The sequence below is a fragment of the Phyllostomus hastatus genome, unplaced genomic scaffold (assembly GCF_019186645.2).
Source record: "Phyllostomus hastatus isolate PE091 unplaced genomic scaffold, TTU_PhHast_1.1 phas_scaffold_501, whole genome shotgun sequence".
NCBI classification, from domain to species: domain Eukaryota; kingdom Metazoa; phylum Chordata; class Mammalia; order Chiroptera; family Phyllostomidae; genus Phyllostomus; species Phyllostomus hastatus.
In genome coordinates, this window is record NW_025334033.1 from 55,279,192 (window position 1) to 55,305,159 (window position 25,968).

A 25,968-nucleotide genomic window follows, 5' to 3' on the forward strand; every position below is an offset into this window, starting at 1 on the left:
ATACCACTCAGCACCAATATAATAGCACTCTTTCTACTGATAGTCTCCAAAGCATTTCTGTTTCTGCAACCAAGAAGCAGAGATACACACATGCATCCTCACCACATTTGCCCAGTACTCATAGCATCATGCCCCGAATATTCTCCTTGCTAGGAAGGCAAAGATGGGCAGAGGCAAACTAATGTGACTACATCCAACCACTAACTGAGTCGATGACTCTTTCGTCAGTAGTTATCATTCGCACACTGGTGGCCTCCACACATCTCAGTCTCCCTCTTCGGGGGCCCGATTGCTTGGGCTAGTGATGGAGTCTGGTGATAATGTGATGCAAAACTAAACAAAACTGGCCAACATTCCCTTCCCAATATCTTCCCATTGCTTTGGTTATAAAATACTAGACACTTGTGTTTCCACGTCCTTCAATTCTAACACAGGTAGAAACCACACCCACCAAACATGTGATATGGAGAAGTTTTGAGAGAATTTTATTTATTCCCAACCCTTTCTGTGGGCTTCTTTCATTTGTGTGTTTACCTGTTCGTTTTGGGGTGGTGGGGGGAGGGGAATTTTGAGCCAAAATAATGACTTCATTAAACATCTCCTGGGTCTTCAAAGTCTCCTCAGTAAATATTAAATAACCTCCCTGGAGCTCTGGTGCTGCTACCCAAGACAGGCAGCAAGCCCCAACTTGCATGACCAGTCTTGTTTGGGTATCTGTACATGTTTGCTTTCTGTTGGTTCAGACTCACTGTGGAACAGAGCTGGGTCTCTTAAGTCTTATGCTTTGCTTCTGGTGTTATCCAGAATGTAAGTAAGGCATTAGGAAGTGGCTTAATATTTGACTCATCCTAAAGTCACTCAGTGACACTCAGCCCTCCTCCAGGGGTGTGAAGTTTCTTTTAGAATCTTCCCAAATTTGTAGACCAAGCAAGAAGAGCCCAGGTCTTCCCAGTCAGCAACTTCCTGACTCTCCTATGCCCTGCCTCCTTCTTTCCTCAAGGACTTCAGGACACCACCAAGAGAGTACTGGTCACCAAGCAGAGGTTGGTACTTATGCCCCATTCTGAGATTCAGTATGAAGACTGGGTTTAGCTTCTCTTTTTAGGAGGAAGTAGGGAGGAGATTTGAATATGACGAAAAACACTTTAGCTCTGATTTTTGGCAATATCGTTTTTTTTAAAAAAAAGCTCCTAGAATTAAAAGGCTCATTGTTAATCTCCACTGAGAGATATGATACTGGGCATGTTCTGAAAAGTTTTGAATGTAGGTAAAGGTTTTCATGAATCCTTCAGAAGCAGGTGTCTACATTTTTCCCTTTGCAATGGCCACATGATTCTAACTGAGCTTATTTTTCAAACCATCAGTCAGAGGTCAAGTGGAATAAATGTCCAGGCTTATCTTTTAGCATTTACAGAATGGGAAGTCCTGTACATCAGTGCATTCCTCTTGTTATGGACATAGCCCATAGGACATGCTGAAGCTACCCTGTATCCAGCTGGGAATTATCCCAAAGGCCTAGATATTGTCTTTCACCTGCCCCTCTAGTGTTTAGGCGGCCAGGCAGTACCCACACATGACCTCACTATATTTCCTAATTTTCATTCAAGAGCCCAACTAGTTAAATACATTCGGGCAAAATGAAAGGCAGCAGTCTTTTCTCCTTGATCATAGAATAGGCATTTTCTGGTTAATGGCAGAATTTAACTAAATCAATATGCCATTTAGAAGTTGATATTACCAATAATCAGGGGTACATTCTGTAAACAAGGTGAAGACACAGGACTGGAGATCCAAAATATAAATATAAAAAGTCAGATAAGTTAAATGACTGTCACTTTAGCTATACAAAGCAAGAACAAAGAGGTTCCAATCTGCTTCTAAAGAGGTCAGTTATATTTTAATGTCTGTATCAAATACATCTACATTACTCTGTAGGCATTTCATTCATGCCCATTTAAGAGAGTCATTGTTGATTCCACTACTATTTTCAAATAAAATAAAATAAGGTAAGTTTTTAATAGTTCCAAGACAGAAGTCTTTCAAAGACTACATGTTTGAGAGAATCTAGATGCTCTGATGATATCTAAAATTGCTTGGAAACTATTTAAATAACAGGTGAGCTAATTCAGTTTAAAAAGCTAAACTGATAGCTCCATGTAAACAGAGAGGGTAAAGATGCTTAGGTACTGAGAAAGACATCTCAAAGTTTTATATATAAAATTATAAATATGCATATATAAAATTTTTACCTTGTGAGAATAGAACTACAATTCTTCAAAGGAACATACTTTATAAAAGGACAAGGGGGTGGGTATTGACAGTCTAATAATTTCTCTGAGCATATCAACTAAGCATCGATTCCCTTCTATCTCAAATAATGAGTTTTTGTTAACTTCATAAAAGATACATCACAGGAAATCATAAAATTTCATGTTGAGATAAATAGGTTACATAATTACAGGCTTATCATAATTTTGATAACACTGAGCCATTCTATATATTATAGAATTCCTGAGCTTTGTCAATTTACTTTCTTCATTGGCCCCTAGCAGTCTTTCTTCCAGTGACTCTTCTATGTTCTATGGAACATATCTTTTTCCCTGATATTCAGCCTGTGCCTTTGTATGTCTACTTCCACTGCTTCATTTCTCCATTGGATTATCCTCAGGGAGAGGAATTGCACACACACAACTTTCTCTTTCTTTAAAAATTTATCACAACTGGGTGACCTTTCATCATCCTTTTCCCCAGACAACTAGCACTGCCTACCTTCGCCAAACTGCATCCCCCCACCAGCTTCTCCAACATCCTGTTCCATTGCTGTACATGTAGAACAAAGGGGAAGTTTACGGACAACAGTGCAGGTGTGCTGCAACCACCTGTTCTTTTATGTACCACGTAAATCTCGACACCATTTCAAAGACAAAAATCAGTGGGGCCCACTGATAAGCCTTGTTTTATAGAGCTTAAGTGTTTAACTCCGACCTAATCTGTTCTCAAAGTGATTTTCCAGGAATTTGTTGGATAGCATCACATTTTCAAAATCTGCTTTGCTTCTTTGTGGGTGTGTTTGTTGAATTTAAAATATTGAGAGGTTTAAGTGTTGCTGAAATAAAAAAGTCAGTTAAAATGGTCCTTTAATATCTAAACAATAATGTGACTAATCAATAATATGATTACTATGTTGCTCTAAATTGAAAAAAAAATAGACTTCCGGTTTTTGCACACTCAGTTCCCACATTTTTTTCATTCCAGGCAACTAGTTTAGAAAGATATCTTCAATTTAAGATATCTTTTTCATTTTTTTTCTACTTTATGGTTCAATTATTGATGAAATGGTCAAAAGAACCTTTGACTGTACATATAAATATAATCATATACTGTTATTTGACAACATCCTTAAATTTATAATAAAAATTTTATGATACAAAATTTATCATATTTTGTATCATAACATGATACAAAATCTTTTCGAAGTTATGATATTTAGATATTACTATATTACTTATAGGTAAAGCTATCGTGTCTTCATTTTAAAGAGAAATATGGTATCTATATATTAAAATAACTTTATATTAATGTACTATAGAGGCCTTAGATTATAGACCTCAGCTAATAGAAACAAAGGAAGAGCCAAGTCAAAATTCAAATGTCAATGGGAATTTCATTTTACAAAATTCCATGCTTGTGAAGATTGTCTTGTATCAGATTCTCCACAATTACTGATGGGAATTATCTCAAACTAACTTTCTCTTCCTTTTACTTTGCAACTGAAGAAACCATGTTTGCCTATACCAATCATTCATTCTAGTTCACCTACTTCGAAAGGCAAACAGTGCTGCAGCTGAAAGTTTAGGGCATGCACCTCCCACAATATCTGAGAGTGAAATGGATACATATCTTGAACTGAAGAGCTCAGCATTCAGAAAACACTTCTATAGAGACTCAGATCAAGAATGAGTAGGGCCACATCAAAATTGTAGAGATGGAAAGGGACAGATCAGCACTACTGGACCCACTGGTTTTACTTTTAGTCAGTATTATGGGGTACAATTCACTCGCTAGTAATATACACACCACAAACAGATTTCAAAAAGTAATTACTTCCCCAAAAAAACCCTCAGAAATACAAATATTAGAGTGTGTTTTTTCTTTTCATCCCCCTTTCTCCCTAAATCTGGGAGTATATGATAAATACATTGATTTCCTATGTATATTCTCTCTGCTACTTTTAGAAGAACTTCTTCTTTTTCTGGTCTTGTGTATATTTCTGTGGGTAGGAAATTGGTGCCATTTTCAAGGTGAAACTCTGTGAAGCCTTCTAATCTTTCTGCCTCCTTTTTTTCTAGCTAGTTAACTTGATTTTCTTTTAGCGCTTTCCTCACCTGTCTCAAAAGTAACCCTCAGATTTCAGATGATCATGCTTACCCTCCAGCTAGGAATCATTCTTAATATTTACAAATACACCTGTGAGTTCTGGGATGATCAGACTGACATTGAGCACAACACAGCTAGAAACTAGAACATCAGAAACTAACATGTTAAACGTCAAGGTCCTAACCACATGGCCTGGGTTCAAGGCCTCCTTATAAGTAAACATTTAAGAATTTTTTTGTTGAGCTCTATCCATGCTGAATAAAGCCTAGGCAATACCCCTTATACTGATAAGAACAGTAGTTTGCCTGACATGGTAGTTAGTCAGGTAAGTCTTTCCTTCAGGTCCCAAAGCATCAGCTGCAGCAAACAGGATTTTTTCCTCTCCATCTTGGGATATTTTCAATCAGAAATTTTTGTAAGTTTCTTTTTTTAAAAGAAAATTGATGGGACTACTATTTAGCCAAATGCCATTTGAGTGGTGAAAGAAGTATTAAGATATTAGAGGTTTACATTCTTCTCACATGTAACTTCCTGTCTTTCAGCGAGGCAATGAGATTCAGTTGAAATAGTGGATTCAGTTCTTAGTTTCTTTTCCTTTACATATATATATTTCTTTTTTCAAAAAGCTCTATTACAATCATATCTTTAACCAGTTAATCTAGAATTCATCTCTTGTTGAAATTCTTTTCCAGCCAACACCGGACTTCTTGAAGGTTGTAGTAGAAGGGACCCTTTCCTCCCAGGTAAGCAATTTTCTGTCTCTGCACAATACACACACGTTCGAAGGCTACCCCATAAGCTACATTGGCATTATTGTCCATGCGGTCAGCCACAACTCGGCACTGGGGCGGCAAGGAGAAACGCTCCAGAAGCTGGTGGGCTGCGGCACATCGGTCTTCCTGGTTCCGATGCTTCTTCACCTCAAAGGACAAAGAAGATTCCCCGGGCACCGCCCAACCATCTGAAGGATGAGCCTCATCAATGTAGACCAACAGGAAGTCAGCTACAGATGAGAACTCCTCTACCAGTTTGCTGAAGGCTGGCAGCTGGTTAGTAAAAGGAGGTCAAGTGGCTGAGCCGAAGTTGACCACAAGTGGACGCTCAGGGCTGGCAAAGTCAAGAAGGTGGCACTCGGCTCCAACAATTGTCTTCTCCTGGGCACCATTTTCACTGTTGTCACCTCCTTCAGGACTGGAGAGTTGCACCACACTGGAATTGGGAGCATTTTCACCCAATTTCACCTGATTGTGAATAAAAGGAAGAGGGAGAGAATATCACATTAAACACATAGTCACTTCAATTCACTCTGTATAAAAACAATTACTCTAATAAAATGTGGTAAACATATGCTGATTTGAGCAAAGACACATCATGGCAGGTAATGTAAAGAATGGCCCTAAAGAAAATAAGAGCCTTTTTCATTTTGTGTAGTCACTGAAGGTAATTATTTTTATCATTGACGGTACTGCAGTCAACTCTCTTCATAATTAAGTTGAGGCTGGTATTCTTCACTATCCTTACTTTGCTGTCAATGCTTAGCACACATTATATAACAAATGATTAATTGACTTCATTTAAAAAGTTAAATGGTCTACTTTAAGACAAATTATCAGAGTCATTGAACAAAGTACCTCTTTCTGAATTCCCACTCCTAAATTATAAAGTATTCAGGGAAGACCTTTACTTTCTTGCATGATGCAAAGTCATTTAATTTCACTCAGTGAACAGTGATGCCAATGGGTTCTATTCCTGGCCAGAGCTAGAAAACTTGGGGTCCACCATTTAAAAAAAGAGTGCATCCCACCTAACCTCTTCATAACTTCAACTTTCCCATCTGGAAATGACGGTAATAACACTTGTCTTCCTCATACGGTTATAGAAGGATATCATGAGGGAAATAGCTTCTTGTATATGAAAACTCACTGTGTAGATATAGGTTGCTATTATCAGATGCCTCCCAAACATGTAAAACAAAATGCCACCTTTCCTGGGCAATTCTATATATATATATATTTTTTTTAATTATCCTTAGAAGTGATTTGAGCTCTTGTCAGTAGGACACCATCCCTGGATGCTCCTATAGCTACTGCCTGCTTTGGGTTTTTATGACTAGAACCTCATCATTCCATTACACAAACAAGTGAACAACTAAAAACATAAAACTATTTCAGATTTATACTTTTAGTTTTCATATTTTTTGTCTGTTTATTTCATCTTTTTATTTGGGAAGCCACAAAACATTTACTTTCCTATCATCCATTTTATTAAAAAGCTTCTCTGAATTATAAAATACTCAGGCATAACATGCAAAAGAAAATTCTGGAAGAAATCCAAGATGGCAGAGGAGTAAGTGGAAGCTACACTAACCTCCTCCTAGGGGCCAATCTGGAATTACAAGTGAATTGTAGAGAAATCATTCAAAATAACCAACTGAACACTAGCTGGAGAGAAGCCTCATAACCAGACAGAAGAAATCACTCCAGTACAATGTGACTGGCAGAGGAGGCACCAGAGGGCTGGCTGTGCTACCATGGGCAGCAGCTGAAGTTTCAGAGAGATATTTCAGCAGCTGGAGGGTTCCCCCTGAGAAGTGTGGGGTCTAAACTCTAAGCTAGGCTCCCCAGTCTATAGCACTAGAGCCAGAAAAGAACCCAGATAACATCCTGCTGTGAAAAGCAGCAGGAGTTCTGTGTTCCAGGGAGAGATGGCTGGAGAGCCTCTTAAAGGGTCAATGCACAAAATTTTGTTTGCAGCCACTTACACTGGGCTCTGGCAGAGGGAGGACAGGGAGGGTAGATTAGGGATGCTTGAGGAGAGGCTGGGGCTGATGGCTTTGGGGAGAGAACTGAAGGAATAGCAACCAAGATCCTTATGCTCAGTCATTCCCCATAATGCAGGAACCATCTCTCTCAGGAAGACTGCTCCCCTCTGAGTAGCATCAGCTTGAGGGGAAGCAATAGCCCTGCCCACAGGAATTACTCTGCCCCTTCCTGTGGTACTTAAGGCAGATTGCTGATCACAATCTGATTAGATTATAAAGACTGAGGCTTAGCAGCCAATTAGTTTAGCATCCAAGAAAGAAAATACAAAGAAGTGGCCAAAATGGAAAGATAAAGAAACAGAACCCAAATGAAAGAACAAGAGAATTCTCCAAAAGAGCTAGATAAAATGGAGGCGAGCAATTTATCAGATAGAGAGTTTAGAGTAATGATTATAAGGATACTCAACAGCATGAAAAAAGACATAGAAACCATAAAAAGGATCAGTCAAAAATAAAGAATGTCATTTCTGAGATAAATAATACACTGGAAGGAATAAACAGAAGGCTAGATGAAGCAGAGGATCAAATTAGTGTTTTGAAAGACAAGGTAGAAAAAAAAAACACCCAGGCAAAGCACCAAAAAGAAAAAAAAAATTAAAAATGAAGAGAGCTTAAGAAACATTTTGGACAACATGAAGTAGAATACCATCCACATCATGGTAATATCAGAAGAAGAAGAGAGTCAGCAAGGGATTGAAAACCTATTTGAAGAAATAATGACCAAAAACTTCCCTAATCTGGTGAAGGAAAAAGTTACACAAGTCCAGAAAGCTCAGAGAATGCAAAACAAGTTGGATCCAAAGAGGCCTGCACTAAGACACATCATAATTAAAGTGACAAGGTTTAAAGACAAGGAAAGAATCCTAAAAGCTGCAAGAGAAAAGCAGGTAGTTACCTATAAGGGAGCACCAATTAGACTGGCATATGATTACTCAACAGAAACATTTCAGGCCAGAAGGGAGTGGCAAGAAATATTCAAAGTGATGAAAAGCAAGGACCTACAACCAAGGCTACTTTACCCAGCAAGGCTATCATTTAAAAATGAAGGAGAAATAAGGAGCTACCCAGACCAGAAAAAGCTAAAGGAGTTTAACACCAAACCAGTACTGCAACAAACATTAAAGGGCTTGCTTTAAGAAGAAGAAGAAAAAAAAAAGAGGAAAACAGTTTAACAATAAAATGACATTACATATGTATCTATCGATAACCACCTTAAATGTAAATGACTTAAATGCTCTATCCAAAAGACAGAGGGTAGCTGAATGGATAAGAAATAAAGATCCATATATATGCTGCCTCCAAGAGACCCATCTCAGATTTAAAGATACACCCAGTCTAAAAGTAAAGGGTAGGAAAATGATACCTCATGAAAATGAAAGAAAAACAAAAGCTGGGGTAGCAGTACTTATATCCAACCAAACAGACCTTAAAACCAAGGCTATATAGTAAGAGACAAAGAAGGATACTACATAATGATAAAGGGAACTATCCAACAAGAGGATATGACCCCAGTAAACATTTAAGCATCCAACATAGGAGCACCTAAATATGTAAAGCAAATTTTAATGGACATAAAAGGAGACATTGACAGAAATACCGTCATAGTTGGGGATTTTAACACCCCATAGACTTCAGTGTGTAGATCTTACAGGCAGAAAATCAACAAGGAGACAGTGACCCTAAACAATACACTATATCAAATGGATTTAATTGATATCTTCAGAACATTTCACCCCAAAGCTGCAGAATATACATACTTTTCAAGTGCACATGGAATGTTTTCTAGGACAAACCACATGTTGGGAAACAAAACAAGTCTCAATAAATTTAAGGTTGAAATCCTATCAAGCATCATCTCAGACCACAATGTTATGAAACTAGAAATCAATCAGAAGAAGAACACCAAAAAACACACAAAGACATGGAAGCTAAATCACATGTTATTAAACAACGACTGGGTCAACAACAAGATCAAGGAAGAAATCAAAAGATACCTTGAAACAAATGAACATGAGGACACAACAATCCAAAATCTGTGGGATACTGGGATAGCAATCCTAAGAGGGAAATTCATAGCGTTACAGGCTTATTTTAAGAAAAAAAAAAGAAAGGAAGAAAAATCTTAAATAAACAATCTAATTTCACACTTAAAGCAACTTGAAAAAGAACAACAACCAAAGTCCAAAGTGAGTAGAAGGAAGGAAATAATAAAAATCAGAGCAGAAATAGAATAGAATAAATGAAATAGAGTCTAAAAAAGGATACAAAAATCAATGAGTTAGTTCTTTGAAATGATAAACAAGATTGACAAACCTTTATCTATACTCATCAAGAAAAAAAGAGAAAAGACAGATATAAATAAAATCAGAAATGAAAGAGAAGAAATAACAACTGCCACCAAGGAAATACAAAGGATTGTAAAAAAATATGATGAACAACTATATGGCAACCAACTGGACAATCTGGATGACATGGATAAATTCCTAGAAACATACAATCTTCCAAAATTAAATCAGGAAGAATAAGAGAATCTGAATAGACAGATTATACCTAGTGAAATTGAAGCAGTAATCAAAAAACTTCCAACAAACAAATGCCCTGGACCAAATGGCTTCACAGGTGAATTTTGCCAAACATTCTGAGAAGAACTAACACCTCTTCTTCTCAAACTATTTCATAAAATTCAGGAGGAGGGAAGACTCCCAAATTCATTTTACAAGGTCAGCATTATCCTAATTCCAAAACCCAATAAAGACACTACAAAGAAAGAAATTTATAGGCCAATATCCTTGATGAGACAGATGCTAAAATCCTCAACAAAATTTTAGAAAACTGAATACAGCAATGCCTCAAAAAGATCATACACTTTGATCAAGTGGGATTTATTCCAGAAATGCAAGGTTGGTACAACATTTGCAAATCAACAAAGGATAAAAACCACATGATCATATCAAGAGATGCAGGAACACCTTTCGATAAAATCCAGCACTCATTTATGATCAAAACTCTCAGCAAAGTGGGAGTAGAGGGAACATACCTAAACATAATAAAGGCCATATATGACAAACCCAATGCCAGCATCATACTTAACAGGCATTCCCCTTAAGATCAGGAACAAGACAGGGATGTCTGGTTTCACTTCTCTTATTCAACATAGTACTGGAAGTCCTAGCAATCAGACAAAAAGAATAAATAAAAGGTATCCAAGTTGGGAAGGAAGAAGTAAAACTGTTTTTATTTACAGATGACATGACACTGTACATAGAGAACCCCAAACATTCCACCAAGAAATTACTAGAACTGAGAAATGCACTCAGCAGAGTAACAAGATACAAAATAAATATTCAGAAATCACCTGAATTTTTATATGTCAATAATGAACTAACAGAAAGGGAAATTAAGAAAACAACCTCATTCACAATTGCTCCAAGAATAATATACCTAGGAATAAACCTAACCAAGAATGTAAAAGACCTGTACTCAGAAAAGCATGACACTGAAGAAAGAAATTGAGGAAGACACAAATAAGTGGAAACATATACCGTGTTCATGGATAGAAAGAACATCATTAAAATGTCCATGCTACCCAAACCAATCTATAGATTTAACACAATTCCTGTCAAGATTCCAATGACATTATTCACAGAACTACAGGAACAAATTCAAAGTGGATCAAACACTTAAATCTTAGACCCAAAACCATAAAAATCCTAGAAAAAAAAACATAGGCAGCAAAACTTGGACATTACTCACAGAAATTTTTTTATCAGATGTCTCCCCAGGCAAGGGAAACAGAAGAAAAAAGAAAAAAAAAACAAATGGAACTACATCAAACTAAAAAGGTTTTGCACAGCAAAGGAAATCATCAACAAAATAAAAAGACAATCCACAGAATAGGGGAACATATTCACTAATACATCCGATAAGATGTTAATGTCCAAAATGTATAAAGAACTTACAAAACTCAAAACCAAAAAACAAACAACCCAATTAAAAAATGGGTAAAGGACCTTAATAGACACTTCTCCAAAGAGGACACACAGGTGGCCAATAGACATGTGGAAAGATGCTCAATATCACTAATCATCAGAGAAGTGCAAATTAAAACCACGATGAAATGTCATCTCACACCTGCCAGAATGACTATCATCAATAAATCAACAAACAACAAATTTTGGTGAGGATGTAGAGAAAAGGGAACCCTATTTCATTGCTGATGTGAATATAGACTGGTACAGCCACTGTGGAAAGCAGTATGGAGACATCTCAAAAAATTAAAAATGGGTATGCTTTTTGACGCAGCGATCCCACTTCTGGGAATATATCCAAAGGAACCCAAAACACTAATTTTAAAGAACATAAGCACCCCTCTGTTCATTGTAGCATTATTTACAACCTTCAAATATGGAATCAGCTGAAGTGTCCATCCATAGGCGAGTGGATAAAACAACAATGGGATATTGCACAATGGAACTCTACTCAGCCATTAAAAGGAGAAAATTTTACCCTTTGCAACAGTATGAATGGACATGGAGAACATTATGCTAAGTGAAATAAGCCAGTCAGAGAAAGACAAATACCATATGATTTCACTCATATGTGGAATCTAATGAGCAAACTGAACTAACAAGCAAAACAGAGACAGACTCATAGATGAAGAACAGATGACAGCTAGTGTGGGGGTGGTTAAGGGGTGGAAGGATTAAGCAAAAAGGAAAAAGGACTCATGGATACAGACAACAGTGTGGTAATTGCTGGGGGGAGGGGAGTGTAAGGGGACTAAATGGTAATGGAAAAAAATATAATAAAGATTAAATCAAAACAGAAAAGAAAATTGTTCCATGAGTCCCCTTTTCACATGGTTTAAATAGTTGAACACAGACTGAAGTTTGCTTGCCTTTGGATCTGTAAATTGATAATAAAAAACAGGCAACATAAAAGAGCCAATTACTTCAGTGTGAATGAACACAACTGGATCTTCCCCTAGAGTGGTTTAATCAAAGCCAATAACATCAGGGACAACTTATGGAAGTACAATTGATTTTTATGCAATGTCCTTAATATTACAAAACACTTCCAACTGGATCAGCTTATTTTCCTCATATAAATACAACCACATATAACACTGCTGTTAATTGAAGTCACTTAGAAGTGAATTGCTAAAGATTGAACAATCTAAGCTGATATAAAACACTCAAGGGCTTTTACAGAAGCTTCTATCTAATGTTAATGCATAAACTCATTTTAACTGTAGAGAAAAAAAATAAAGAAGTCCTGTTTCTCCCTTCTGAAAAATCTTAGCAGGGAAAGTTTAAAACAAGTACTATTGGTTTTTTTAAAAGAAATCTTAGAATAACATTTCTTAGAAAAGTAAGCTGTTGGTGGGATTTAAATAGGTACACTTGTTTTCAGTCGCTATCAGGGAGGGGGTTATTTTATTTGTATTAATTTTCTTGGTTAATCTATAAGGGACACTAGATAAAGAAACATAATCCCTTTAGATGGATTCTTTCCTTTTCTTTTTTTTTCATTTTTATTGAATTTTTTGGGGGGGTGACATTGGTTAATAAAATTATATAGGATTCAGGTATACAATACTATAACTTATCTCTATATTGTATTGTGTGTTCACCACCCCAAGTCAAGTCTCGTTCTATCATTATTAATCTTCCCTATATGCTCTTCTACTTTCCTCCTCCCCCCACTCCATTCCCTCTGGTAATCACCATGCTCTTGTCTGTGTCCAGGAGGTTTTTGTTTCTTTATTTGTTTTTGCTTAATCCCTTCACCATTTCCACTCAGCCCTGCCATGCTCCCTCCCCTATGACAGCTATCAGTCTGTTCCCTGTGAGTCTGTCTCCATTTTCCTTGTTAGTTTATTTTATTCATTAGATTCCACATATGAGTGAAACTGTATGGTACCTGTCTTTCTCTGACAGTCTTGTTATTTTATATAAGCCATGCTTGTCTCTGAGATATTAAAATATACTTAACATGTAAAGATATACATTTTAAATATAGTATAACCTACAATACATGGGTTCTTTTTGTACTTCTTTGTAGATTTATGTGATGGGTAGCATTACCATCATCTGACCATTAGATCTTTTCCACTTAAAATCCCAGTAACCATTCTAGTACGGCTGTTTTTAACCATATTTTTGTGCTGTGTTCCTTAACATGCTATGCAATAAAGATCTGAATGCATTCAGATTAGTCTGTGTCTACAGCTGTTCTACTTCATGTTAAGTAAGTAATCCATACACAGGAAAAAAATTATCTCTGGACTATAGACCTGTAGGTTCTTGGTAGGTGAAAACATCCATCTGCTCTTTGGAGTAATCTTTAAGACCAACCAACAATTGCGTGGTCTTGTTAAGGAACCCTGACACCCTTGGCTGTCACCCAAGCAGAACTGTTGATCCTTGCATTATTCCTGATTATTCTATTGAGTAATCTAATCTGATGCTTCAGTCACAGGTGACTCTTATTACCTGTAGTTAATTTTCTTGGAAAGTTAAAGTGCTTTCCCTTTCTTCTTATTGACAAAGTAAAATTTAGTCACATAATTCTTTCCAAAATATAGACATACTAGTTTACCTTAATACAAGTACAACACCTTCACTCTAACATTAAGAATTAAGAAAGTTAGCCCTGGCTGATGTAGCTCAGTGGATTGAGTGGGGCCTGGGAATCAAAGGGCAGCCGGTTCAATTCCCAGTCAGGGCACATGCCTGAGCAGTGGGCCAGGTTTTCAGTTTGGGGCGTGTGAGAGGCAACCACACACTGATGTTTCTCTCCCTCTCTTTCTCCTTCCCTTCCCTCTCTCTAAAATTAAATAAATAAAATCTTAAAAGAAAGAATTAAGAAAGTTACCAAATACATAATATTCTTTGTGTGTGGGAAATTGGCATTTTGTTAAGCTGGGAGACATATATTGAATTATTTATTGAATGAATGATAGTTGTTACAATCCTAGGTAAAAATCAGTGAAAATTTTTACACTTAATAATAACCTTGACCTGCAATGAACATAGTCATATTTGGGCAATTAATGAGCTCTCTGAGACAGATAATTTAGACATGTAATTCCTAGAGCCCTACTGTAGAGTATTGCTATAATCAACAACACCTAATGCTGTTGATCTGTTCTTGATTTTGTTGAGCATTCTCTTTATTTAGTTGAGCCTCTATGGGACCCTACTACAGATTAGAATGTCATAAACAGATACCCTGTTCATGAGAATGACCAACTAAGAGAAATGCATGCTATTAATTATACTATGCGGGGAGGGGGGAACATGCGTGCTTTGTGAGTTCCAATGTGAGTAGACCAGTAATCTCCTTTTATAAGCATCATGTACCAATCATAAAATTAGTCCATCTTTCTAAAAACCTGCTAGTAGAGCATAATATAGCAATAATAAAGAAAAAAGTTTAGAAATTTAAAAAAATAAAGTTTGCCTTAAACTACAAAGAAAACCTCTTAAAAGGACACTTGTGCTCATTTCTCATTTTCCTATTTGGTCACCATGAAAATTAAATTCCTATTACAACTTGAGTTGCAAATGAAGAATTTCTTGGTTTGCTTGGTTATGTACCCTGCTGAGATGGAATGGGAGAACCACCATTGTCCTCAACGATGGAAGATTCTTTGCTTTCCCCAGGAGCAAACCATTCCTTGACAAAGAGCCAAAATGATGAAGCAAATAAAGTTGGTCCCATAATAATAACATTTAGGCTGCAGGAAAGAAGCTCAACAAAAACAAGTTATCCCCTGATACTCCCGAACTTTGTTTTAATTTCCCACAGTGGCACAGAAAGTCTCCTGGCCACAAGTTACGTATCATCTTAATTTCTCCTTCTTAGAGGGTTTGTGTTTGGTTTTTGTCCTTAATGAGACATATTTGCCAAAGAGGCATTCAAAAGGCATTTTTTACTCTTGCGGAAGAGTAATTAGGTCGGTACCTCTTTCCCTGCCAGCATTAGCTGCTCTAAAGAGAACGCTGCCCAATATTTAATGCCCAAACACAAGGAGCATCATTTCCACTAATTGGTCTTGAAGTTCCGATGTTCCCAAAGGGTCCCTTTATTTTGCAGCGATCAGAAAGGACATACGTAAAATGCAATATCGTCATCACTGACTTTTGTCTTTCTCATCTAAACTATTACAATTGTCCTTTCTTATGTTTTTGTAATCAACACCAACAGAACACCAACAGGAGAGGTAAATAAAGGGTTTGCATTTTTACAACAGGGAGCATCTCTAGGCCAAGCTCAAATGTTGTGAGAACCATATTTATAAATATGAACACGAGGGTAAATACATGGCATATTTATACATTTGATTCCTTTGATAATCAGATTCCTTTTACTGACAGTATTAAGTGCATTGGGAAAAGGGTAATGCTACTTTAGCATGTGGACTGTGAAATGCAGGGCGAGAGGAACAAAGAAAAGACCATTCATCAAGTAGAAGCTGGAAATACAGCATATACTACTAACCTTTTCTCCGCCCCCCCCCTCCTTTTCTATAGCCTGAGACAGGCTTCTGGACCAAGTATCACCTAATCTCATGGTACAAAATATAGCAAGTGACAAAAATCAGAGGTAGATATATGGCAGAATAGTTTTTACACATCCTTCTTGCTATTCAAAGCCCTGGAATGGCTTTATTCGCTATCAGGAAATTTCAAATTCTTTGACATAATGACCAGGCTACCTCAATGTCCTTACAAATGTAGCCAAACAATTTTTAAGCAGTGGTTTAACTATTAACATTCAAATTGGCCAAATAAATCAGAGTTGAAGAATGAGCTACCTACTCTTTCCTCTGAATTCAATTCCCTTCTAGCCATTCTCTTTTTGATTCCTACCTTGAAAACATAGCTCTGAGCTCTCTCATTTCCCACTGTTTTATCCAAGTGATAGACAAGCTCTGGCTGTGGCCCTCTTGGTGTTCTTTTGAGAATGTTTCTCTTCTTAAAAAGCCATTTTCCATTGTACAAACTAGTGTCAAAAGGCTTGAGGTGAATGAAGAGGAGGAGGAGAATGTTAAAGAGACCCTTTCAAAACCAAAATTATATGTTCAAATGAATATGTTTTCTATGCTGCTGCCATCTGAACCGTGAGGAAGCTAAACTGCTTGTCAGCGTCCATAATGTGTGTTTACTCTTACACTTCACTTAGGTGGGAGGTAGGCTCCCAGATAGGGCAGTTTGCTCACTGGCTGTATTTTTAGTCTTTGAGCACCAGCAGAAGGATGCAGTGCTTGATGCAATGACACTAACTAGGGACACTTAAATAACAAATACCTATTACCTCAATCTCTTGCAAGTCTCTGTAGACTTATTTTTTAATCAAAATAGTGCTTGGAACTCCCTCTAACCAAACCCAAATTATCTTTAAAAGCTTCCCTACAAAGTTAATTTTAAATCCCATTCAATATGTTAATGAAGAAGGGTTTTTTTTTCGTTGGTTTCCTCTGTTCTGTTTTCATTTCTGTGTTGCTTCTTATAGCAGCCCATCCCAGGGATAACACTTTACTGCACTTTCTCTTAAAATCTTCCCAAGTGTTTGACATTCAACAACAAGGAGAATTAGAAATGACATGCCTAATCATATCACATATACGTACACTCATGCTGGAAAACTCTGCTTCTGGGATGGCAGCCTCACAGTAATGCAAGTCAGGATTGTGAAATACCGTGATGCCACCTCAAAGAGAACCTCCCCCAGTGTGTCTCTAGACATGGCTACGCCCAGAGACTGTGTGGCATAGACAACAACAACAATCAGGAAAGGGATTCAACCTGTTTTATAGATTCTGAGTGACCCTCACAGGCCACCACGGCCACCACCTCCCTTGTCCTACTTGGAGATAGAAGGAGAGCTAAATTCAATGCAAGTTGTGTTTGCCATGTTTCCATTCGTGATGCACCCCGTCCAGTCTTGTCGCTGGACATGTGGGTTCTTGGGTTGCTTCTTCGCACGGTGGAAGCTATTACATAAATCATTACAAACAAACTTAATAACACCAGGCATGAACTTGGTCACTAATCAAATCAGTAGACAGAAACAATACAGGGGAGGTACACAAACCATATAAGAAAAAGAAAACAAATCACTCATTCTCCTTAGTTTCCTGGACTAGGAACAACAAAATATTGCAACACAATGGAACATTATACATTAGTGAAAAAAATAAATAATAAATTCTATTAAAGAGACAGTGTTTGTTTTTCCCTTTTAACTTCAATGAGCTGCTTAATAGGAGAAATAACATCACTTAATATATGTGGGTAACCCCTACATTTTATGTGAGAGATATTTATTTAAGTATGCATGCGTATAAGTAAAATTCTCCCTAGCAGTGACTTTTCTTTTATAGGCAAAAGTCAATTCTCTTTCATAAAAGTAAGAGTTTAATATTCTGAGACCAAGCCAGTGATATTGCCATGTCATCTCCTAAGACCTACAAATACAACAAAAACATAAAAATGTCCCATTCAGTGTATACACTTGTGGAAACGAAATGATCACCTCAATCTTCCTACCACACATCTCTCACTGGCCTCCCGTAACTGATATAAATGAGTTTTACTGTGAGAACTTTGAGCATCATTTTATATTATTGTAAAAGAATTTTCACTTACAGACAAGAGCTCTAACTATTCTCTAGTGGTTAGAAAAAAATGCAAAACTTCTGTAGGTTCCTCTCAATACAAAATACATGGATTATAGTAAAACTTCCCTAATTCACAGCGGATATTTTTCTTCTGAACAGTTGTTTGATTTTTAATGGAACAAACCTACTTTGGATTCTTTGTGACTAGAAGTGACTTACTTTCCTTTTCTGGTGCATAGATTTAGTTTTCTAGTGTTTAGTTATAGAGAACTCATTTCCTTCTCCCTCTCTTATTCTGAGTTTCATCTGTTTCTGCAGTGCTGCCTGCCTGTAGGGTACCACTTCATTGGTTTTTATATTCCTCTAAAACTGCTTTGCCTGGCATCTTGGACAAGGTCCCCCAATACTGACAGGGAAAACCGAGATTGTCTGCTTTGACAGCAACTTTTGCCAAAGGAGTCGATTCTTCTTCCCCAGGGACCTTCAGGAGTTACAGGAGTATAGGGACAAATTGACTAAGGACTAATGACACAATGTTATACTTCACTCCTTAAGATCTGAGTTGAGCATGCTCCAAGCAGTGAAAAGGCAAAAATGCCAGCATTCTTTGCTTAGAAACCAAGACCCCAGCTCCCGGCTTTGAGAGAGCAGCCCCTGGGATACAACTTCTGCAAGTAAGTGAGGCCCCTGCTCCATGCGTAAGGCGGGTGCTACAGCAACTTTGAAATTTAACGAACCGTAGACCTATCTGCTCTTTCTAAGACAACTTATTTTACTTTTGAGAAGCAAAGCAAACATGGTTTCCCTTACAAAGTCTGGATTTCTGACAGCCAGTGCTCAGATCTTCTTTTTGCAAACTGATATCTAGTAACTCAGGACGCAGGGCCTGATGACCCTGTCCAAAGGGTTCCTTCCAGTTGGAATCGGTGGAGAGGATGGCACCACACACCGGCTTGCTTATGTTAGTTAACTCTTGCCTCTACCAGAAATGAAGCAGATATTATGCCAAATCACACCTACAGTGTCACCATTTTGTGAAGTCTTGTCATCTCCCTAAGAGTTTGAATAGCATTTTCTTTTCTTCCCCTTGCTTTTCAATGTCCACTCATTGAACTGCCTTTCCTGACACAGTTCACTTAGCATCTCGTCAAGCAAAAAAAAAGTCAACATCCCAGTTGATAACAAGAGCAGATGAAATTAAGCAGTCTCCCCTCCCCCAACATTTTCAGACTTTTCCAGAAGTCACCCTGCCAACACAAACATCCTCTACATCGAAGTCACAGCAAGCCATTAAATGCCCCTTATTAGAAAGACTCCTTATTAGGTCACACAGAGTCAGTATGGCTTACTACCTGTTCCCCCCAAATTTAACTAGTGTGACAGGTGTAAGAAGTCAAGGCAGGAGTTCACTTGAACAACTCGGGGCCCCCAAATAGGGCTCCACTATCTCACCCTAGTGCTCCCAGGGGCCTCCAGTCCCCAACACTGCAGCCCCTGCCCAGGCTGACCTAAGAGGCCCCTCTGGGTGAGCTCACCTGTTTGTAGGCATCGAGGAGGAAGCTCTTCCAGATGCAGCGCATTCCCTCTGAGGTCAGCATGCGCCTCCACTCCCCGCGAGTGGACTTGGAGCGGCTCAAGAGCAGCACCACGTGCTTGAGGAGAATGACCGAGTCATAGAGCGCCAGGAAGAGGCAGTTGGAGAAAAAAACTGGCAGAATCTGCAGTGTGATCAGCAAGTCTACGCTGAGGATGCCCATCTTCTCTGCCTCCTGAGTCAGTTCCCGTGTGCACTGTGGTTCCCCTTCACCCTCTTATTTAAAAGGGGGTGGTAATAGACGGGGTGGGGGAGGTAAAGGGGAAGGTTGGGGGTGGGGGAGAAGGAAAAAAAAACAAATTAAAAGGAAGCCCAGGCTCTCTCCTCTTTCAAAGAAGCAGAAATGGCAAGACCAAGTCCAGTCTGTCCAGCCCAGCAGTTGGAGTGTGCCCATCAATTCATTCAATTCGGAGCTGCTGCTTTTTTTTTTTTTTCAGGATTTAAGATGTTAAAAAAAAAAAAAAAAAAAAAACCTGGCGTACTCGTCCCTAATCCAGTAACCCCTCTCAGAGTCGGTTAAAGAGAGGCAGTTCCACTTTCATTTCCAAGCACCTATGAGACTGTGGCAGAGACTGCAAAATTTTCTTTAGCTTTTCATTGTCTCTATGTTCAGATACGTAGCCTGTTTCTTTCTTGAATTGCCAGTTTTTAAAATGTGCTTAAGGGCAGTTTTTTTTTTTCCTTCTCCTTTACTCCGTTTCACACACACTTTCTGTTCTCCTCCTCTCCAGCCTGTCTCACTCCCTTCCCCTGGAGCGACTGACTCCTCTCCTCTCCTCACTCCCTCTGGCTTTGCTTCGGTGCTATCTGTGGTGCAAAGTGCTCTCTCTGCAGCCCAGTGAGTCTCCCTGAAGCCTTTTATACATCCCCTGGCTAATTGCTGCAATAGAGAAATGAAAGCCTAATCTTGGTAAAGATCTTGACGTCATTGAGAAAGAGGGCTTTACTTTGGCCAGGACTGCAGTGAATAGAAAAGCAAAACTCGACAACTTTTTTTTTTTTTTAGGAGTGTGTGTGGGGGGAGGCGGGGAGGGACAGTGGAATTTTGCTTTGTGATTTAAAGAGAGAGAGAGGGAAAAAAATTAATACCTCTGACAGTTTTCAGAAAATGCTTTCAAACTTTGAGAAAAGTAATTTACTACTCTAAGATGTAGACTTGATAAGTTAACACTCTCTCTTCTGATTGTTATTATTGTTATTATTCTTCATTTATGAGAGGGGTTAGAAACCAGGGATCCTGGGAGACAGGTAAAGGAAGAATAGATCATCCTTGCTCTGTTTCTTGGAAGATGTGAATGTTTAAATTTGATTTTTAAACCTATATATTATGATTGTCTCTCGTCAGGTTTCTGACTTAGGTTCCTTAAATATTTTTGAATCGAGATTTTGTTTCACAAAATTTAAAGTGAGTTGTGAGGTGGAAAACTTTTCACCTCTTTGAGTACCATTGCCACATTTCTCTAAAGCTTCTTGCTGAAAATTACTATAAGCATTCTTTTCAGTTTGACCTAAGTTTCCAATGAGGAAAAAAAGAAAGGAAGGAAAAAAGAAAATCTTCCAGGCATGAAAGCAAGCTAGGTGACCAGACCCCCCATTAAGTTCCACTTTGCCTATATGCAGATTAAATTAAACCTTTCCATCAAATGGCATTAAGATGCCATAAGGCAGAAAAATAAATTCTTTATAAGAGAGCTCTTTGCATTCTGCAGTTCTCCTGCTTCTGTGAGCACAACTCCTAAGAGACCTGACACATTAGGGAATCTTCCTTTTTGCTTGGAAAAAAAATTATTAAATTTGTAGGCAGTTAGGAGCAGATTTTGAATAGGCTAGGGAACCACACTGACCACTGTTCTGCGGCCTCCTCTCCCATCAGTCTCCAGGACCGACAGGTATTTACAGCAGACAATGCTTTGGCAGAATGCCATGGCCCCCATCTCTGTCTAGTTTTCCTTCCTCACTTACCTAACAGATAACCTCTAGGAATTATGTTTTCTTGGAAGAAGGAGTGACAAGTATAGACACTGGAGTAGGGATAGAGAATTTTAATTGAAAATTAATTAGCTGACTTGGCTATGTATGCATAGCTGTCATTAAGCATGCACTGAACAGTGGGTGCTAACCTTTGGTCAAGACACTTCTGTGTTTTGTCCCTGTGGCTAAAACCTGCAAGATCACAGAAATAATTTAAAAGACTAGAACAGGGTCATTAACTGGTGGGCTCATGGGGCAAATTCTGCATGCAGATGCATTTTATTTGGATGACATGGTGCATTTTGCTTTTTAAAAAATAATTGAATGAGAATGCCCTTGGGTCCCACGAGACCAGGTATTCTTGTCTGCTTTGTCCATTGCTCTCCCAGCAGTTAAAATCATGCCTGGCACATAGCAAGTTCAAGGAGGATGGAATGAATGGACAATTGGGCAGGGTATGCATTGCTCCACACTAGGGGGCACCATTCGCATACAATACAATATGACTGGGGTGCCCCAGAATTGTATGTACCCTCGTGTGCTTGGGTGTGGCCCTCCCCAGTGACACAACCCTCACCATTCCCCATGGTCTGAAAAGCTTGATTCTTATATTGTTATCACTTTAGTCCATGATGCATTTTGGATTTGTAGCCCATGGAGTAAATGTTTAAAGAACACTTCCTGAGCTTAGAAAAATGAATATAAACCACATACAAAAATATTGTTCCTATGACAAGCATACAATGTTAGCAAAAGAATATTGTTCATATACATAATATACGTATACACAATTCCCCCTCTAATCTTCTGATGTCCTTATGTAAGAAAACATAGGATGAAGAGAGGGAGGTGACAACATGGTATTTTAACCAGTGTGGATGGGAAAGCTACAGTGCTAGACAAAGTCCCGGCCAACAATGACAAAAGAAGGTGTGGACTCAGGAAATGATACTTCCACTTACTGCCCAAGCCTTAAAATCTCACCCTTTCTCACACACTCATTTTGCCCTGTTTGCATTAAACCAGTGCTTCCTTGAGGTAGAGAGCTCGGCATCTATAAACCAATTCTTCCTCACTTGTTATTTTCAAGGACAGAGGTAGTTTTGGAAATTGTAAGCTAAGAAAAGGGATTGGTAGAAAATCAGAAAAATGCTTTCTTTTTAAATACAAAGTTCAAGGCACATCCAGACTGCAAACGGTTATAAATCAGAATGGCATATTTTTTTTTCTTTTTTACTTCTTTTTTACATTGTTTTGAAGTTAGAAGTGTTTTGAAGATTTTTTTAATAGAAGAACAAATAGTCACTTAGCCAACCTGATTGTGTCATTTCTGATTTTTTCTATCATCTTTTCTAAATTAATGAATAAGTGAATCACAAAACTGTTTCATTCTTTTACCTGTTAAACAATCTGTCGATTTTAGAAATTACATTTCTCCAAAGCTGTTTCTCTTTTTACATTTAGTTCACAGTTGCTTGTTTTAATTACTAATACTATTTAGCACTTTGATCTCCAAGTAACTTTATACTTATTAAACAACAAAAATAACCCATAAGGTAACAGAGAATGATTTGTCCCATTATATAAATGAGAGAAAATGGATCATTAGTACTGTAGAGTTAGAGCTGGTGTTAGGATATTTTTTCCAACACTAAACCTCACTTTTTCCCTACATGAGTGTTTTGTGGGTCCTGGTCATTACTCTGAGACTCAAAACCCTTTGCCAAAGTGGTTGTGCTAAGTAATTTTACCTTCTAAATTGCAAAGGATATCTGGGATTTCACATCTGTTTAATATTGCCCCAATTCAAGCTCCTCATTTAGATTTCATATGATCATTTGAAAGTCTTGGATATCTTGTTGGTCATGTTAAGTGTTCTTAGTGATCAGCATTTCAATGAGTTCAAGTGGTATGTTGCCTGAATTTCCCCAACAACACTGCACACAGGTTTTAAATTCCAAAGAGAGGCAGCCTACGGCAAAATGCTTTGGGCTTCTAAATAAGGGCTGAACCAGTGCAAAATGGTTTAATTTTTTTTTTCCGCTTTCCATAGTGCAAGAGCATCATGTCCTACCATTGCTTCCTTCTGTTTGGAAAAATAACACAGATATGAATGGTAAGTCTTCCTTTAGTCCACTTTTGGACTCTTAAATTGAGACTGAGAAAATGAAGCTGGATAACCTGAGAGCAGTCTTGGACATTTCAAGGATGGAAGCTACCACTACTATTTCCTTATCACTGTCTGAAGGAGCCAAAGAGCATTAAAAAAAATTCGAAGTTAAGGGAGAGCAATGGGAAAATTGGGACAACCCGTAATAGAACAATAATAAAAAAATTTGAAGTTGATAATCCATGCCACAGATTTTCAAGAGTGTTAGTTTTGTAGAATTTTGTTCCTTCTAATTCAAGTGATCTGTTCAATATTATTAAAAAGGGAGTTTCATGTTTACTGTATTAAAAACCTGTCAAATAGATTTTATACCCAAAATAATGTCTGGTCAAGAGATAGATGTGTTGATTTGGGGTTTTGGAAGATGACCATCATACATAATCCCCCCAGAATATGCAGCTATTATCAGAAAAGGGAATCTCAAACAGTACAACTTTCTGTCCCTAGTAACTCCTGGTTGTGCCTGAGAAGGAATTATAATGTAGGGCTTATACCATAACTACTGAATCACTCGTAATTCCCCTTGGGCCCATCCATTCTACAAACACAGTCGATGTTCCCTGCCATGCAATGAAAGGAGAAACTTGATAGATAAAATAGACAACCCCAGAGTAAACTCTGACACACCCTGAGCAAAGCAGTTGGGGCTGGGGCAGTGAAGGCGAAGGCAGACGCTGTGGGAGGTACGAGCCTTCTGTCCCAACAGCCTCGGTCTGAGGTCCCTTTGCAAGCCCTGGCAGAGAGCACAGTCTGAGGTGTTGACACATTCTTCTCTCAGGAGCTGCTGCTGCTCTTTCTTTCCTCGGGCCACCTACTGGTAAGACAGAGGAGGAAAGAAAAAGGGAAAACAGGAGGAAGAAAGCAGACAGGAAGAGAAGGAAAATGAGGAGGGTGAAGAAGAAGGAAGAAAAGAAATTCACTGAATTGCCTGCAGAGGCTGCCAGCAGGAGAGCCGATGAATGCCAATTGTGGCAATGATTTTTGTGAGGAAGACAGCTGTCCAGAACCTGGATGGAAGCCATCACCTCATTTCACAGAGGCCACTGAACAGCTGTTAGGAGACAACAGCCTTCATATGCTATTGACCTGGTCTAGATCTAAATTGATGGCCAGTCCCCACATCCATCTGCCCATAGCTCTTCAGGTGCCATGAGACTCTCTGAGTGTTATTCAGTTTTGAGAATAGTTTATTAGCCTCTAGAGACACCCAAGGTTTCGGGGGAGGGAAGGCGAATACAGGAGAAAAACACTATCAAGTTATATGTGGGCAAGTCCTTCAGGATGAAGACGCCCCTCCTCAGAAAAAACAAATTGAACTCAACCTCTTTGTTTCCTAAAATTTGACTCAGTGTCTTCCTTCCCCCTAAATATTTGGCCCAATGAAATAGACCAAAAGAAACAAACAAACAAAACAACTAGTCAAAAACAGCCATCATCTTTGGAATAACTTTTCCTCTATTTCATTCTGGAGCTCAAAGGGAAGCACCAGATGATGATGTCTTAAAAATAAAATAGGTCATTCTTTATAAATTGTTTTACAGGACTTTAAAAAAATCACTTATATATCATCTCACTCATACACTGAGTACATGAACATAGGACATGACAAAATATATTAAGACGCATGCTGATTCTTGCCATCCAGAGGTAATGGTGTAATTTGTTCCCACTGAGAGCAAGGGATGCCACACCTCCTCTCTCAGGAATCGGTAGATACTAACACACAGAGAAAGTAAGCCAGATATTCTCTTCCAACCTCAGTGGAGATGGTTGGTGGAGCTAATAGAATTAACTGTAGGGAAAAAAATCCACATTTGATATGGGGATAAAATGCCTGCAAGGAGGATGATTGTGCAAAGAGATATGTTACCAAGGGAGGTTATGAAAATGTTATTAGTGGAACTGCTTTCAAGGTAGGGAGGGAGTCTAATAAGATAATCTCTCAAAACCTTTTAAAGCCTGTGGTGCTATTAAAGTAATAGTTTAGAATAAGTTAATATATAACACATACATAAAAACATCCAACTGAGCTAATGGCAGAATACCATAATCACAAATTATTGCTCTGTTTTCATTTCAATTCCAAACACGAATTTTTTTTGTATGATTAAGTAAATCCTTATGCTTTCTTAACAGGCAGTAGATAGAAAAGGATTAGCGTGTCTTCCAAGGACAAAATATAATGCATGAAATTCATATCTATGTTTAAAGTCAAGCCTCATCCATTAGATGGATACTGGTAGTCTTCTATCAACACACAACCACTTAACTAAATGATTATTTTTAAAGTAGGTGTGTGTGTGTGTGTGTGTGTGTGTGTGTAACATATTTTGTATCCAGTCATCTATGGAAGGGTACATCAATTATTTCCATGTCTTGGCCACCATGAATAATGCTGCAATGAACAT

The 25,968-nt window shown here is 38.2% G+C and overlaps 1 protein-coding gene across 1 annotated transcript; it reads right to left on the reverse strand.

Moving 5' to 3' along the window:
- Window position 1: 1 nt before the first annotated feature.
- Window positions 2-24,244, reverse strand: DIO2 (iodothyronine deiodinase 2). Its single transcript, XM_045823418.1, has 3 exons — window positions 24,188-24,244; window positions 19,361-19,635; window positions 2-5,618 (listed from the first exon to the last, which is right to left on the reverse strand). Exons 2-3 carry the CDS (start codon window positions 19,580-19,582, stop codon window positions 5,043-5,045), a joined length of 798 nt encoding a protein of 265 aa, XP_045679374.1. The 5' UTR covers window positions 19,583-19,635; window positions 24,188-24,244; the 3' UTR covers window positions 2-5,042.
- Window positions 24,245-25,968: the final 1,724 nt, after the last annotated feature.